The 16,244-nt window shown below is 42.7% G+C and overlaps 3 protein-coding genes across 3 annotated transcripts in view; 1 reads left to right on the top strand and 2 right to left on the bottom strand.

Annotated features, from left to right (window-relative positions):
• pik3c2a (phosphatidylinositol-4-phosphate 3-kinase, catalytic subunit type 2 alpha) overlaps positions 1–3,389 on the bottom strand; it is a 39,664-nt gene extending 36,275 nt beyond the window's left edge. The window contains exon 1 of the mRNA XM_076089556.1: positions 3,238–3,389. The gene's annotated coding sequence lies outside the window, so the exon portion shown is untranslated. The remainder of the gene's footprint in view (positions 1–3,237) is intronic.
• Positions 3,390–4,916: 1,527 nt separating this feature from the next.
• Positions 4,917–12,380, top strand: nucb2b (nucleobindin 2b). Its single transcript, XM_076089553.1, has 13 exons — positions 4,917–5,055; positions 5,551–5,688; positions 6,059–6,166; positions 6,259–6,391; positions 6,965–7,068; positions 8,190–8,375; positions 8,607–8,697; positions 8,976–9,034; positions 9,124–9,216; positions 9,631–9,720; positions 10,030–10,200; positions 10,555–10,594; positions 11,086–12,380. Exons 2-13 carry the CDS (start codon positions 5,551–5,553, stop codon positions 11,196–11,198), a joined length of 1,326 nt encoding a protein of 441 aa, XP_075945668.1. The 5' UTR covers positions 4,917–5,055; the 3' UTR covers positions 11,199–12,380.
• Positions 12,059–15,899, bottom strand: LOC142947754 (uncharacterized). The gene is made up of 7 exons (XM_076089554.1): positions 15,644–15,899; positions 14,921–15,045; positions 14,765–14,831; positions 14,256–14,409; positions 13,451–13,593; positions 13,235–13,345; positions 12,059–12,691 (listed from the first exon to the last, which is right to left on the bottom strand). The coding sequence occupies exons 1-7, from the start codon at positions 15,794–15,796 to the stop codon at positions 12,521–12,523; spliced, it is 924 nt and encodes a 307-aa protein (XP_075945669.1). The 5' UTR covers positions 15,797–15,899; the 3' UTR covers positions 12,059–12,520.
• Between the last annotated feature and the right edge of the window lie 345 nt (positions 15,900–16,244).

Raw genomic sequence — 16,244 nt, 5'->3', positions numbered from 1 at the left:
GTTCACGACATGTAAACTGATCAGCTCGCTCACAACAAGCTCTCACCCATCAGTGAGCCTCTTTGCTGTTCACCGTGACATTGCAAGGTGCACTGAGCAATTGTTTAACCAAGCAGCTGGGCTGACCACATATCAAAAGAAAGACTTAATCAAACAACAGCAAAGGGATTTATAACAAGGAGGTGACATATATGACTCACGCCACTTTGTAATGTACAAATCTGTGTGCTTCTGTTCAGGACAGGAAGTAACAGCTCCTTAGTGATTCATCTCCCCTCCCAAGGGGATGTCATCAAACTGCTTTTTCCTACTCAAAAAACAACAATGGCTAACTCTTGATAATCCGAACTATTTACGGTTGCCCTACAACAGGCGGGAGCCAAGATTATCCCACGTCTACAAGACGAGAACAACATCGCTGCAGAGAGTGTCTTGTGGTCCTGAAACGACACGGCGCCTTCTCAAAGCCACCATTCATTGAGCGATCAAAGCCCCAGGGTTGAGTGAGTTCCTTCCCTCCCCAGGCGTCACCGGCCTCTCCTGAGCTTCCCCTCCCATTGTGGTGGAGAGGGCTGGCTGTGCTGGGGCTCGGGGCTAGCCTAGCACTATTGTGCAGCTGAGGAATTTGGCATGCTAATCAGCCCAACGGGTCTCTCTCTCTCTCTCTCTCTCTCTTTCTCTCTCTCATCCCCTGGCTTTCTCTCATTCTGTTAGCATTATGTTAGCACCATGGCCCAAGATTGTCTTATCAGCTGTGCTAACACCAGCGGGCCGTGACAATGTGGCTGCATTCATGAGGTATTTGACTGTGGGAGCTCGGTGCCAACTCTGCCAGGAGCACAGCTTTGGGACACTAAACGCATCAAAAGGTCATCGTCTTTGTGGCGCCTGCCGTCACCGACGCCTTCATTCTGTGCAGAAATGTCACATGCTCCGACCAAAGCAGTCCATCTGTGTGCTATTGAGTCTGCATACAGTTAGAATGCCCTGTCTGGCAGATCGAAGCTTAGTAGTTAAAGTCACTGTTCTATAACCAAAAGGTCAGAGTGTCAGCCAGACAATAAAACAGTAGCTACTTCCTGGTTCTGTATGTAAACACCGGGTCATCTAAGAAACTGCATAGTGTGATAAAAGTTCACAAACTGTTTCCTACTGTAGATAATTGCAGATTGGGCAGATAATGCAATACACAGTAGTGTATCCAACTGAAGGAAGACTGAGACGAGCACAATGGGCTGTGTGCTGCTTTATCAAACGGAGATTCAACAGGACTCAAGCTACACTAAAATACTAAAATACCCAAAACCACAGCTAAACACAGACCATCCTGAATCAAGATGGTCACATGCTTAAAGTCCATATAAGGCATCAGGAGACATACAGAGAAGCCCCACTTGTGGAGAAAAGCCAACGGCAGCCAAGACAAATACTTTGCCCTCTGCACTGCACCATGGCAGAGGATGGCAGAGCCGTAAGCCTCCAGTGAAGATGCTTTACCGAGTGAAAAGATGTGAGGATGCAGAGGTCACAATAACAGTTTGTACTGGAGAGACCGGAGATCACTTGCTTGATGGTTTGACAAAGCCACCATCATGGGTTTTTAACCCCTTAACATGCAGTTTAATTTGCCCGTTAGGTAGCTTTAATATTGTAAAATCATCTTATTGTGCCAGCCTCACATATGTATTCTATATCAGCTTGTTCCAGATTTTCAATGAAGCTGAATTAAAGATTTGTGGCTATTCGTCCTCATAATTATTCCGTATTAATATTTCACATAAAGTACCTGTTAGCAGGAGGAGGAAGCTCGTATTTCCTCTCTTACTTGACAGACTACAGAGGCAGGTAGAAGAAAGGAGTCGGTTTGTACTAAAAACACTAACTTTAGAAGATGCCCACTTGTTTGACTCACTCAGACTGCTTCAGATACATTTGTGCACAGAGCGAGGACAGAGGGTTTCTTCCATATCTCCTCCACTGAAAGTACATCAGGAGAGGATCTCTTCATGTCAACAGGGATGATACGGATACAGCAATCAAAACCTGCTCAGTGTTCACGTGTTAAGGCCGACTCGTGAACCTATCTTGACCCTAATGAGACAGAGTTTTTCCTTCCAGTAGCTGTGCAAAAGTGCAGATGTTAGCATTTCTCTGTACCGCCGATCAAAGTACAGCACAACATCTTTAAAAAAAGGAAAATAAGTAACCAGGTCAAGTTTATAGATGTGTTCTGTGGGAAAAGCTAACAGTGCAACTCAATCTTCTTTTCCTGCACCGGCTTATCTATTGCTGATGTTCGCCTGTGCAGAACATTAAGTCTATAAAAAGAAAACAAAAACAGACAGGACCACTGGGGGGGTGAAGTCCCACATCATGTTCAACTTGGCCCTCAGCGGGGGTTTAGTCTGACAACTACAGTATTTACACAATGCATTAAAACTGACCTTATCTTTGAAACTGTAGGAGCTCTAATGGAACACAGAATTGCACATTTGGTGCTTGTTATAGGCAGAGAAACATACAATCACTGCACACAAGCAGTCCCATGAATGTGTGTGTGTGTGTGTGTGTGTGTGTGTGTGTGTGTGTGTGTGTGTGTGTGTGTGTTCATTCTTGCATGTTAATTAGCTAAAAATCTAAATTGTCCCTCTACTGACTTTGGGGGGAAACCCTTTCCTCTGATCCCTCTGATCCCCAGTGTGGATGGTTAGCACTGAGGTATTGTATAATAATCACATTTTAGAAGACATTCACTGGAGACACAACCGACTGAAGTGTTGTTGTGACTCCGCCTGTTCACAGCTAACGCTACAGAATATAAAAACACAGTGTACCGGCGGTAAAACACACAGCGGCGGACTAACATATCGGTCTACAACACGGCTTTGGAAACTTCTAACTTTGTTGGATGCTAAAGTTAGCCGCTAACAGAACGTTACGCAAAAAGAAAACAGGTAAACAGAAGGTTGAGAGAGAAACGTGGACGTGAATTGAAACCACGGCACCACGGCGAGAAGTTACACGAGTGTTCCGCACTTTGCGGGGCAGTGATTTTAAATTATTTAAAAGTACCCAGAGAACTGCTTGTGGTCCTGCCGACAACAAGGAAGAACCGCAGCTTTAGTCGTGCTGGAAACGGACCCGGGATAGGACGGAGCGGCAACCGTGGATCTCAGGCCACCGCGAAGTACAACTTCAACGCGCAGACATTCACTGTTGAAAGGGTTCCTTTCTTACCTTTTAGCGGTGCGGTGTTTGGAGCCATTTTTCCTGCAGCTGCATTTTTTTTTTCCATCCACTTGCACCGAAGAGACGTCAGTTCCTGTTGAGGTGGTTGGATGGAGTTTTTGGTTGGGTCGCTTTTTTTTTCTGTTGCTGAAGATTAAATGGGACAGCAGCGCCACCGCGTGGACCAAAGTAGTTAGTGTTGAGACCAACCTGTTCGTGTTTTATGCAGCGTTACAACACCGCCAGTGATGGAAGAAGTACTCACATATGTGGCCTAAATACAATGCTCAGAGAAAAGTCATGTGTAAATATACATTTACATCACGACATTATAATTAGTGATGCAAACGTTAACTTTGTACTACTGTTTAGTTAGTTCATTTAATATTATTCTATTTCATTATATCGTGCATTTTTATACTCTGTTACTTTGATTGCTTACCTGTATCATAATGCTGCTGTAGCGAACAAAATTCCCCTTGCGGGATTAATAAAGTATCCATCCATCCATCCATCCATCCATCTATCTATCTATCTATCCATCTATCTATCTATCTATCTATCTATCTATCTATCTATCTATCTATCTATCTATCTATCTATCTATCTATCTATCTATCTATCTATCTATCTATCTATCTATCTATCTATCTATCTATCCATCCATCCATCCATCCATCCATCCATCCATCCATCCATCCATCCATCCATCTATCTATCTATCTATCGATCTATCGATCTATCTAGCAGTGGAGTAGAGGTATAAAGTAGCTTTCATTAAAATGTCACATATATAATACTATATTACTCTCACACAGTAATGCATCTGTAATAATAATGAAGAACATAAGACGACTTAGAATAATTAATTAATAATTACTGTTATTCCCTGTGGGTGTTTTGTTGTTCAGGCATACTCACTCCTACCATGTGTGCAGTAGCTAGACTGTGTAAACACTGTAAAACATGTGGGTGAAAGGAAACAATGATGCAACGATAGACTAAACACACACACGCACACACACTCACACAATGTGCATCCCAAATCCATTGTCATTGTTGTTGTTCTTTATGTTCATATATATTCTTCGATATATGTTTATATTTGTATTGTACATAGTAGTTACATGTTAAATGTGTATGCTTAGTTTCTCTGTTCTACTTTGTTGTCTTTAATGTCCTTGTTTTTATATTATTTGTATATTCTATTCTATGCGTATGCATACATGGCCAATAAAGCTGATTCTGAATCTGATTAAATTAGACATTTTAAATGGGCTTTTGGACAACATAAAGAAAAACAGTTTGTGTTTTACAGCAATTTTGACCCAAAACGCCAAATGAATGACACCAATTCCATTGAAATGCTAAATATTCTCCATCTCAGTTGATTTAATTTGCACTGGACCAGTGCTGCCGTGTACAAATATACAGCTAAGTATGTATAATCCAGTTTTACAACATGACGTTTCTTGCATACAAACTCTAACTCCGCCCTCGTGAACGCCACGTACGGTTTGTCTCAGAGCGCCTTAAACCGCACGGGTTGACGCTCTTATACTCTTTGACTGACAGGTCGAGCGCCCAATCAGCTCTCAACGCGACTGTTTTGCTAAAGAAAGTGTACTTTTTCCCCTGGCCAATCAGGAGCGTCGAGGGGCGGGGCGTTGCCGTGGTGATCACAACCTTTTCCTCTCTCGCTGTAGGTTGTGGCCTCAGAGCGGCTCGTGTTGTTGGTGGATGACAGCTGTAAACAAGCTCCAGTGAAGCTCGGAGGCACTTTGAGGAACAACCAAACGGTAAAGAGTGAAGCAAGAGCAGCCCAAAGTAAGTACACATGTGCGAGTAGGGATTATTAAACGTGAAATGCGATTAATTCTTCCAATTGACCACATAATAGGGCTTGTTTTTGCAGCTTTGGGATAATGAATTAACTAGCAACCGTGTTAACGTAAAGTGATACGGTTAGCTCGTGAGCCTGTCGTAACGTGTCAGTTGCAGGTTCACACAACTCTGTTTAAAGATGAAAGGCTACAGGTGGACGAATTGCTTCAAAGTGAGCTCGTTGCGTCTTTATCCACCAAAACACGTTGCACAGCGCGTTGCTTGTGGCAGAGAGTTGCTTTTGGGATCAGGACTAACTTGCATAACCTCATTCCATATTGTCTCCAGGTGATGTTGTGTGCACCTGTCCACACACACTGGACATGTACAAATACACAACAAAAACTCCACGAGAGATGTGTACCATGTTGATGTAGCATCACATCATCAATTAACATCAATTAACTCCTAATTGTCTTAATTTATGTGCCGAACCAGATGGCGAGTGGTAGAGCCGTGGCCCACTGTGGGCTGGTTCTGTTGAGTTTGTGGCTGTGCATCCAGTCAGTGCCGATCAGTGTGGACAAGACCAAAGAGAAGCCTCAAGAGGACAAGCTGGAGCCACCACAGAGTGCCGTGAGTCTCTGTCATACACAGCAATGTCACATTTAAAGTCTTACTGCTGATTACACCAAATACCTCTGGGTCGGGCTCAGGGGGGAATCATTTGTGTTTACAGTGTCTCAGCGAGGGGTGTTTCACATGGAAAGTGCACTTGCTTCTGGGTGAAAGGTTGACCGTAAAATTCAGAGTATTTCAGAGGTTTTGCTCTAAACAAACAAGAGCAATTAACCGGTTGAATTAGATACTATCCCCATTAGCAAGAGTTATGTAAGACAAAGGTTTAACATAATGGTCCTAAGTCGAGTTAGAAGTTAACAAGTTAAATGACGATTTTAGTCCTCTGTCAACAAACACTGACGTGTGCTTTGGATTCATGCTTAAGGAGACCGGGCTGCACTACGACCGCTACCTCAGGGAAGTCATCGAGTACCTCGAGAAAGACCCCCACTTCAAAGAAAAGCTCAAAAATGCCAACATGGATGACATCAAGGTGCGTCTGCACACTCGCGAAACACACCACTGTTTTTTGTTGACACGAACACTTTGTATTGAGCTGTGGCGTGTTGATTTTCCCGCTCGCAGCTGGGCAAACTTTCCAAAGAGCTGCACTTTGTCCACCACAATTTTCGGACCAAGCTGGACGAGCTGAAGAGGGAGGAGATGGGGCGGCTGCGGATGCTCATCAGAGCCAAACATGACATCCAGGGGGGGAACGGTAAGCACTCCGTCATGCTGATGTGTCGCTAACAATCTCGAGCTTCTTAAGGTTGCACAAGAAGTTTTGTAATACGCATCAGCAGTCGAATGTAGGATCTGGCTCTGAAACAGAAGAACATGATGTAATACAGCAGCTAACGGGGACTTACACTGGCCAGGGTGAAGAGTTCTGTAAAGTAATATTACGTGGACGTTTAAAAACGGTCGTACAGAATGTGTGGACACATCTTTAGAGGTGGCGTCATATTAAATCATCGTGCTTAGAACCACATTTACATTTATCTACTCTTACTTAACTCTTTTCTAGTGTAAATTTGAGCAGCAACTTAAGTAAACAAAGCCGGTGTTTGCCGAGCTGAGTGTCCGTTATATGCCGAAGAACTACTGAAGCACAAAATGTCTTCGGTCAGCAAACAGGAAAGAGTAACCAGCCCCGAGTTGAGTGACACGATCTCTGTCTCTTTTTGTGTAATGCAGAATAAGTCAAAAGATCTGTTTCATATCTTCAGTTGCTGCAGCTGTAGCTGTTTTACAGTGAAATAAAAGGTTTCCTTATTCCCGTCCTTTGCAGGCCGGACAGTGGACCACCAGGCCCTGCTGAAACAGTTTGAGCACCTCAACCACCTCAATCCCAACACGTTCGAGGTGGAGGACCTGGACCAACTCATCCAATCGGTAAAAGGCAGTGATGAATGAAAGTAGTTTTAAATTGGCAAAGCAAGCATCAAACATAAACTGAGTGTACGGTACGCACATCCAGAAAACTTCCAACCAAAATCAACCAAAAGATCTGCACGCTGTATTGAAAGCTCCCAGATGTCTTAATTGCGCAACATTTTGATCAAACAGAGATCTGCGTCAGGCATTAACAAACAGAGGAATGACTGCTGTTGCCTCAGAGCATATCGACTGCTCGAGTAGAACAAATAACCTGCATAAACACATGGCAGCCCCCCACACACACTCAGGGTTATCTTGGATACAGATTTCCACATTTTGTTGGAGTTCGCGATTTTTTTCCCCTGTTTTTTTGTCACAGATTGGATGGATAAGACTTTTTAAAAGCTAATACGGAACATACTCCTCTCCTCTACACGGTTACTGCAGTGCTGCTGCTTGTTTGTAACTGCATCGTAGTACTACCCATAATCCCAGTAAACAACACCTCGCCTCATATTATTACTATAACTAGGATGATAACTACGTGTCAGACAGCGAGCCGTGTGCCTCAGGACTGTTTTCGTGTCACATGACGGCTTCATGGTTCTTTGTTGGAGAGCGCAACGTGTTTCCTGTGGACTAAGAATAAACAAAGGGGAAGTCAGCCCTCTGGGTTTGTGTGTTTTAGGTGTTAACAATACAATTCATGCCCTGCTATTGCTTGGTGAAATACATACAATACAGATAAATACTCAAGTATCAACGGCCATAACATTTCCATATACTGTTTAGCAGGCGAGTACCTGCAGGGATGTAGAATAAAGAATTACACTTTTTATCACAAAAGTCAGTCCAAAACAATACTTTCAGATTCAAAGGGATCACATTGTGTAATTTGCACTGCACGAGCTAAACACGAGGACCATTTTATATTGATCCCCTCTGAGACATCGCTTCATCAAATGCCATGTACCCTGAGTATGAACCTGACATTCATACAGCCTGGTAGCTTTATTTTATTGTTCCCAGGACAACTTGTGTTGGGATCAATTCCAGAAAAGTGAACTCGCCTGTATAAGTTGTACGTCTCGGGTGTGAATTTCCCCTCCTCACCTTTTTTTCGTTGCCATTCGTAGGCGACCAAAGACCTGGAGAACTACGACAAGGACCGCCACGACGAGTTCAAGAGGTACGAGATGACGAAGGCGCACGAGAGGAAGGAACGTCTGAGGAACATGAATGAGGAGGAGCGCAAGACGGAGGGGCAGCACTACGAGGAGATGAGAAAGAAACACGCCGAGCATCCCAAAGTTAACCACCCTGTAAGGCTGCTGCTGGAGTTCATTAATGCAAATAGAGATTACAACTCATTTGAAGCGATTTGTGCTTCAAGGTGAACTGACGCGTGTGCGTGTGTGTGTGTGTGTGTGTGTGTGTGTGTGTGTGTGTGTGTGTGTGTGTGTGTGTGTGTGTGTGTGTGTGTGTGTGTGTGTGTGTGTGTGTGTGTGTGTGTGTGTGTGTGTGTGTGTGTGTGTGTGTGTGTGTGTGTGTAGGGCAGTAAAGACCAGCTGAAGGAGGTGTGGCAGGAGTCAGACGGGTTGGACCCAGACAACTTTGATCCCAAGACCTTCTTCAAAATGCACGGTAACCGGAAAACCACTTACATCTTACCCCACCCTCTTGTTCCCCCTCGGGGAAACACTGTTAGCATTGTTAGCTATGAGCCACCGTCGACATGTTGAGAGGCAGTCAAAATGCTCCCAGCCTCGTATCATGCACCTTTGAATATAAGACTTGCATTGAATCGTGATTCTATAATCTAGTGAAAAAAATCGTATTAAATCTGAATGTGTTCGATACAATGAGCACCATAACTCACTGTTGACATCGTGTTCATTCCAGTCATTGGTTTTGTGTTGCAGACAGCAACGGAGATGGCTTCCTGGATGAGAGCGAGCTCGAGGCTCTCTTCACTAAAGAGGTATTTATGTTGCAGTATTCAGGTCTAACTGGTTCTGCACACTTTAGGAGAATGTGAAGACAAATTAGCATCTGTATGTGTCGTTAAAGCTGGAGAAGGTGTACTCCCCGGGAAATGAAGAGGACGACATGCTCGAGATGGAGGAAGAGAGGCTGCGAATGAGAGAGCACGTTATGAGTGAGGTGAGCCACCACAGTAAGAGACCTGGAGCCTCTCTAGCATGTTCTTGATACAGTAATGATCAGCCCTCATCAGGCCCCACAGATGATACATCCTCCCTTTGAATGCAGTCAGTAAAGAGATTGACTTTGAATATTTAGCACCAGAACATTGTTCCAAGTGCATTTCCCCTTTTTTGTCAAAAGTGCAGTATTGGTTTTTGAAATATTTCAGTTACAGCACCCCTATTTGATCAATTTGTCCATTTTTAAAGTGCAAAAACTACAATACCCATCTAAGCAATGCCAAAATCTGAACAGGAGTGTGTCAGATATCACTTGATTAGTCATTGATGGAGAAATGTGACAAAATTGTACTCAACATCAACACTTCATCTTGGAGAACATTTACTGACCAAAGCTTGTGTTGATGTTCAGGTGGACACCAACAAAGACAGACTCGTGTCACTGAGCGAGTTCCTGGCTGCCACTCAGAAGGAGGAGTTCTTGGAAAAAGACGAGTGGGAGGTAAGGGCTGGAGTTAATGGAAGAGTCTGATGGATGCCGACAGAAATGTGATGCTTTACGTGAGAAGATGATGTCAACTGAGCTGAGTTCAAATTTGGTTAAACTTGCTGTCATGTTAGTGCAATTCATCAATGTTCAATAAAATTCAATAAAAGTCAGTACAAATGCAAGGTAGTAAACCGTTCTTTTGCAGTTTGCCTAATTTAAGACAAAATCAGTTATCCACCATGTCACACAATTTGGAACAATCATCATAAATTCATCCTATTATTGGATTCATTGCATCTTATGATTCCCTTCCCGACACAGACTTTAGATCAAAAACCCCTTTACACCGAGGAGGAGCTGAGAGAGTATGAAAACCACCTGGACAACGAGGAGAACGACATCCACAAGAAGTCAGAGGAGCTGCAGAAACAGAGGGAGGAGCTGGAGAGGAAACAGGAAGAACTTAATGCTCAGAAGATTGGGCTGCAGCAGGTGAACTAAAAAAAACAAATTATTGGCCGGTTGAATTCAGGATTACTTTCTTCAACAGTCTGCAGGTGCAGTAGACTGCCATAGTAACCAAAAGTCCAAACGATTAAGAATAATTCCTAAGTGATGATATGCATGATTTGTCGTCATGAGAAACTATTTCTTCCTCGCAGCAGCGCTTTAGAGCCGAACCCAAATGTTATTATTGTAGTCTGTAGATTCTGTGCTCGTACAGCGTACGTCTTTAGTGCTGCGGACACTTTTGAGACGCAGTGGGCAGCTTAAAGCAAACTGTAGCTTAATGTGCACAAGTTGTGTTCTTACAAAGATATTTTCCATTTTGTTTTCTCTCCTCAGGCGGTAGAAGAAGTCCAAAGGATAAAATCTGCGGTCAAAGGTACGTGTCCCATTGCAATGATTGTTGTGTGAACCCTATTTAACCAAAGAGAGTCGACACAGAGCTTTTACAGTAACACAGTTACACTATTGCACTTCTATAAGGTTTGGGGACCCACAGTAGATGTTAAAAAATAATCGTCAAAATCAAAGCAGCAGAGGCGAAGACGTCCTGTGTTTTTAGTTCATAGTGTGCGTTTGACTCCAAAACTGCTTGGACCTCGAGTTCCCAAAACGTTGGAAATCTCCCTCCAGAGCCACAGAAGAGATTATACTGTTTTGTAAAATCAGTGGAGTGCCCTTTTAAAGTCATAAGGTGCAGAAATAAAATGATGTTTCTTCTGCTTCTACTAGTAGCACCTAAAAAAGGACTCAAAAACTCAGCTGCCGTAATTTGCAAATGAGCAAGGGAAAACAGTCCTTATCTGAAATGTCATCGCTAGCGTCCCGATCATGTTCGTGCAGCTCATCAACAACCACTCTCTGTTGCAGAGCCGGACGCTGCTGGAGCCGCAGGTGAACCTGCACCAGTTGTACCAGCAAACAGTCAACCGCTTCCCGCTGGTCACCAGCAGAAAGACGTACCGGTGCCGGGACACTCTTAGCAGACCTCAGGGCTCTGTGTGAATGCCAGTGAGCGTGCGTGTTTGCTTTGTAATGATTCCAATTTTCCATTATTTTTTCAGGATTTTCAAAACACCACTTGACAAAAAAATCGATGCCTAAATATTAAGAGCACGTTTAGAAAATCGCGATTTCAGGCTTCAGTGCCCATTACGCTGAATGTGGGCGGCATGAATCCCAAATGTGAAGCCGGTCCAGTGTTCTTGGTCAACAATCAACCCTTTTGTTTTTGTCATTTCGGTCCTTTTATCACAGCAAGGACTCTGTTCTCCATGGGAAGTGTTTTGGGGTGAAACGGTGGGGGGTGAATGTTTTGTTTTGTGCACACTGTAGTTCATTGTCACTGATATTGTTTCGTAGCGGAAATACTTTGAAAAATATGCATTTATTCCATTAAACTGAGCTGAATATTTCATAAACGTGAATGTCAGACACTTAACTTCACGTTATGCTGCTGGCTAAACAACGAAACGGTCAGATTTACATTGTTCATGTAGTAATGCATGAATAATATATTCCAAATATTAACTCAGAGGAGCAAACATCCTGGATCTGTAAAATGTTTCTTTAATAACTTGCATGTCACCGTGTTAATTTCACGTGTGATCATGTACTGTATATGCATGTTGGTACATGTCAGTCGATCTCAACTGTTCTAGAAGCTCTTAGGAGTCCACAACGAAACAGCATCCTTATTTTATTTGTTATCTTGTTTGTTTTGGTTACAAAGTTTATACTTACATAAAATGCATCTATCTTTAGGACCAAATGATTGAATAACATGAAGTTTACAGATAAAGTCACATAATTATATATTTAAATCTATTAATGTAAGTGCTGGTGTTAGAGTGACAATTGTATGAATTCCAAAGCTGCTGTATGTGTGCAGAGAGCTTATCTGTTTTCATGATAGAATCATTTTTAATTTATTTATTCTCCACACCACTGTAAATGAAACCGTAGCAGGTTGAGATGGGAAACTTAAACTGGATTATATATGAATAAATAAGTTTATCTTTTGAGCTATTGAGGTACAACTGACTGGTTGATATTATATTCCTTATCAAAGAGCAGTTATATCTCCCACAATCCGACGTCCTGTGTGAGGAATTCATGAAGCTGTACAAGGTTTGAATGTGGACAATAAAATGAATGAACTTGCAGGTCTGAGGTTTGTGTCTCTTCTTTTAGTCGTACACATTGGCTCACTGATTATCAAAAAAAAAACAATTCAAAATGTAAAAACAGCGTATGTAATTATCAGTTGTGTATGAATGAAGTGATGGGTGGACATTCGGCTCTGTCAATACGAGGCCTTTAAGCGCTCGTCCAGGTAGCCGCCTCCTGTAACCGGGGGGTATTTGTTGGAGCCGTCGCAGCAGCTGATCAGAGCCTCGTCATCCGGCTGGACGAAGAAGGCCAGAGACTGACGTGTGCTGGAGTCTCCAGCAGGGGGCAGCAAAACTTTGTGGACCTGAGGCAGAGCGGACAACCATGATTACTCAAATCACCTAGGGCTGTCACAATATCAGATTTAACACAGATTTATCCTGGCCAAAATAATTCATGATAATATGATATCTATAGAAAGTTTGGAGGGAAGAAAATGAACTACACTCAAAATATGAGTGTTGGGAAGTGGAGGGAGAGAGAGTCAGTAAACCATAACTGTAGAGTGTGATTTAAGAGGAGCTGGATTATTTACACAATATTATCAAGTGTATTGTTAACATGATATCAATATTTCATTCATAAAATATGAATTTATACTGATCTTAAGCAGATCTCTCCTGTGGCATTATTCTCCTTTAATAGTTCTAGGTATGCTGGGATTTGTATCATCCATTTCTGAACAGCCCTTTGTAACATCTGCCCTGTTGTAGACCAGTTTGATCTTGAATTATCTTGAACACACACTGTTTTTTTTTCATAGTTATAATTCTCATATGTCGCAAAACAAACAGTGAAATCCACCAAAGCTTTTTCCTTCAGATGAGATAAAGTCCTCTCAACTCACCACAGAGACAAAGTGATCGCTGGTCCAGCGCTGCATCAGGTCGGCGACATTGATGAGGACCGCTCCGGGGACGGAGGGAACACAGATGAATTCACCTGAACGCCTCCGCACCTGAAGGTTAACAAGACCGTCCGGTGGATTGCACGCCTGGAGATTTCTCTCATAGCAACAAATGTCAAAACAAACGTCCCGATTGGTAATTCTCGGCGGTGTTACCTGCAGACCCCCAGAGCTGCAAAACAACAGGGTGATGCTGCCGTAGTCTGAATGTTCCCCACACCGCAGCTGACCCTCCTTCAGTTTCTCGTGGTTTACTGCTGGGTAGTACAGAGACCGCAGTGTTGTTCCGCTCCCTTCAGCTGGAGGAGACACAACAACACTGGTTTGTTAGTATCATAAACGCTTACTTTGTGCCTCAGATCCACACTATACTGGGAGTTATGGCATTCGTGGCTCTGGTACAAGAACAAGAGTGTTGGCGACGTTAACTTAGCGAGTGTTACATGAGCGAGGACAGTTTGGATCACTAGGAACATCTGGCCACATCTGTAGCACTGTTGCTGTGAGCAGATGTCTTTATTTTCGCCTGTATAGCAGAACGCAATGTTGTGAATGTGAGATGTCCACACATGTTAAATGGACTTCATGCAGATAAACAGAGGATCACAGAGCCACATATCAGCAGCTGTGCTTTCCAATACCCATACTATTTAGTAAGTCCCAATACATAGTGTGTCAAATGCAGTGTGCCAAAAATACCAGGATGTTCTACCAACATCCGCTCGCATTTTGCAGGGCATTTCTGACCCACGATCCTTTGCTCAGCAGATGTATGAGCAAGAGGGTCAAAGTTTAAGGTGTTATGAGGAAGTAGTAGGTCCCAATTGAATGCACACTGCATGCAACAGTACATTATTTGTAAGTTAAGCTGCATTATCAACTAAAGGTAAAAAAAAAAAAAAGATTATGCAATTTAGAACGCAGCTCTGATTCAGACTCCTTGACTGTCGAGTGTACATACTTCCTATGAAACGGTGCGCGCTCAGGAACACCTCCGGGTCCAGACCCAGACTGAGGGCCATCACCCTCAGCACCCGCAGACTCAGCTCTTTACAGCGCTGGAAGAAAGACGTCTGGATCTCCTGGAACCCTTTTACAGCACCCGATGGCCATTTCTACAGCAGAGGAGAACTGATATTGATTTGTGACTGTTTAGGAAAATGGATCTGCAGCTTTGATAGGGAACAAATATATGGGCTCAGCAGGACACTTGAAAAATGACCTCTGCTCTCCGGTGAACATGTAGTGGGGAAACTGTAAATTAACATAATTCAAGCACATGGCATTACAGTACCACCACTGATATGTGATGAATCAATATCGGCTGCTAATACTGGCAGCATAGTTTATCAATCAGGCTGCAAGTAGGACAGAGCTTCTACTGGTTATAGAGTAACTTGTACTTTGACCGCCAGACTAATGTAATAAAGGGGGATCAATCTCTGTTAAACTTTAACAATGAGTCATTACAATGTCAGGATGAAGTGAAGTAACGTTGAATGACTCCTTGAGGTCTCCAGGGCGACGAGGATTCAACCTGAAAAACAAACAAACAGTTATTTGATTTTGAAACGACTGAACTGTGCAGATGAGAAGTGTGTTGGTGTTCATGTTTCTGGTTCCGACCTCTCGCTCTCCAGATGCACCCAGCCGTGGTTGGGACTGATGGCGAAGCTTTTCCTGCTGAAGGGTCGCTTCTCTTCTTCTGGCTGCAGGAAGAATGTCTTGGATATGGTCATAACACGATCCACCTGTCGAAGCACGCCAGCAGACATTTTACTACTTAAGAACAAATTCGAGGTAGTTTGCTTGAGTATTTCCATTTCATGGAATGTTATACTTCTACTCCACTGACAGCTTTCGTTACTTTTACAGATCTTTTACCGTCTTCCTGTTCAGTGAAAACAACGTATCTACAAATTTGGTGGTTTTGAATGTTTTTCTTAAAAACGGAAGGATGAAATGTTCCTTTATGGGTTGATTAAAAAACGTTCCTGCTTCTAAGAGCTAAATAGACGTTTCAATAGGCGTCTTGGATCAGCTGGAAAATGCATCACCACAAAGCTGAAAACAGGGCTGTTAAACTACAAAAACACTATATAAAGGAGTTAAAATGATAACAACCTTAAACATATACAGCAGTGAAATGCAACACCCACATTAATGCAGCAGTCATATGAATCCAGAAACATAATAATAGCAAGACAGACTTTTGATTCTCAACATTTTTACTTAAGTAAGGATTGAATGCATAACTTTTGCCTGCAGCGGAGTATTTTTCACAGTGTGGTACTTCTACAACTAGTAAGTTATACTGCAACAAACGCAACTTCATTTGCTTGTTCTCACCTCCTGCTGGGTGATCCCAGTGTTCTTCAGAAACACGAAACCAACTTCAGTGAAAGCTGATTCCAGCTCTTTGCTCAGGTTGTGCATCTGCTCGTCAGCAACATCCTCCTCACTCAGCCTGAAGGCACCAAAGTCAACCACCGGAATGCCCATTTTATTAAAGAAACACTAAATAGGCTCGTTCGAGATGAACTGCGCCTCACCTGGAAAACAGACGAGAGCCGGCGGACAAAAAACTGCATCGTTTTCAGACGCCTGCTTCTTCTTCTTATTTTGCTTTTTATGGCGGTTGGCAAACAGCTTTCGGGTGCATTACCGCCTCCCACTAATCTGGAGTGTGGACGAAGAACTCTGATACGACAACCAAACGAAAATAAATACATATACATATGTGTGTAAATAAATAAAGATATGTATATAAAATATATATATAAATATCTATATACATATAGAAAAAATAAAATAATAAAATAGAAGAAATAAATAATAATTTCTTTTTTTCTCAAATTCTATTCATTAATCTGGTTGACTCTAAATAGTCCAGAAAAAGTTTCCAACATTTGTCACTAAAGCTTTTCTTTAGTACATTAATGATATTCTC

The sequence above is a fragment of the Anarhichas minor genome, unplaced genomic scaffold, assembly GCF_050575085.1.
Source record: "Anarhichas minor isolate MPS153535 unplaced genomic scaffold, ASM5057508v1 ptg000011l, whole genome shotgun sequence".
Lineage (NCBI taxonomy): Eukaryota > Metazoa > Chordata > Actinopteri > Perciformes > Anarhichadidae > Anarhichas > Anarhichas minor.
Note: the sequence above shows the minus strand (reverse complement) of the source record. Positions and strands in the feature narration are given on the sequence as shown.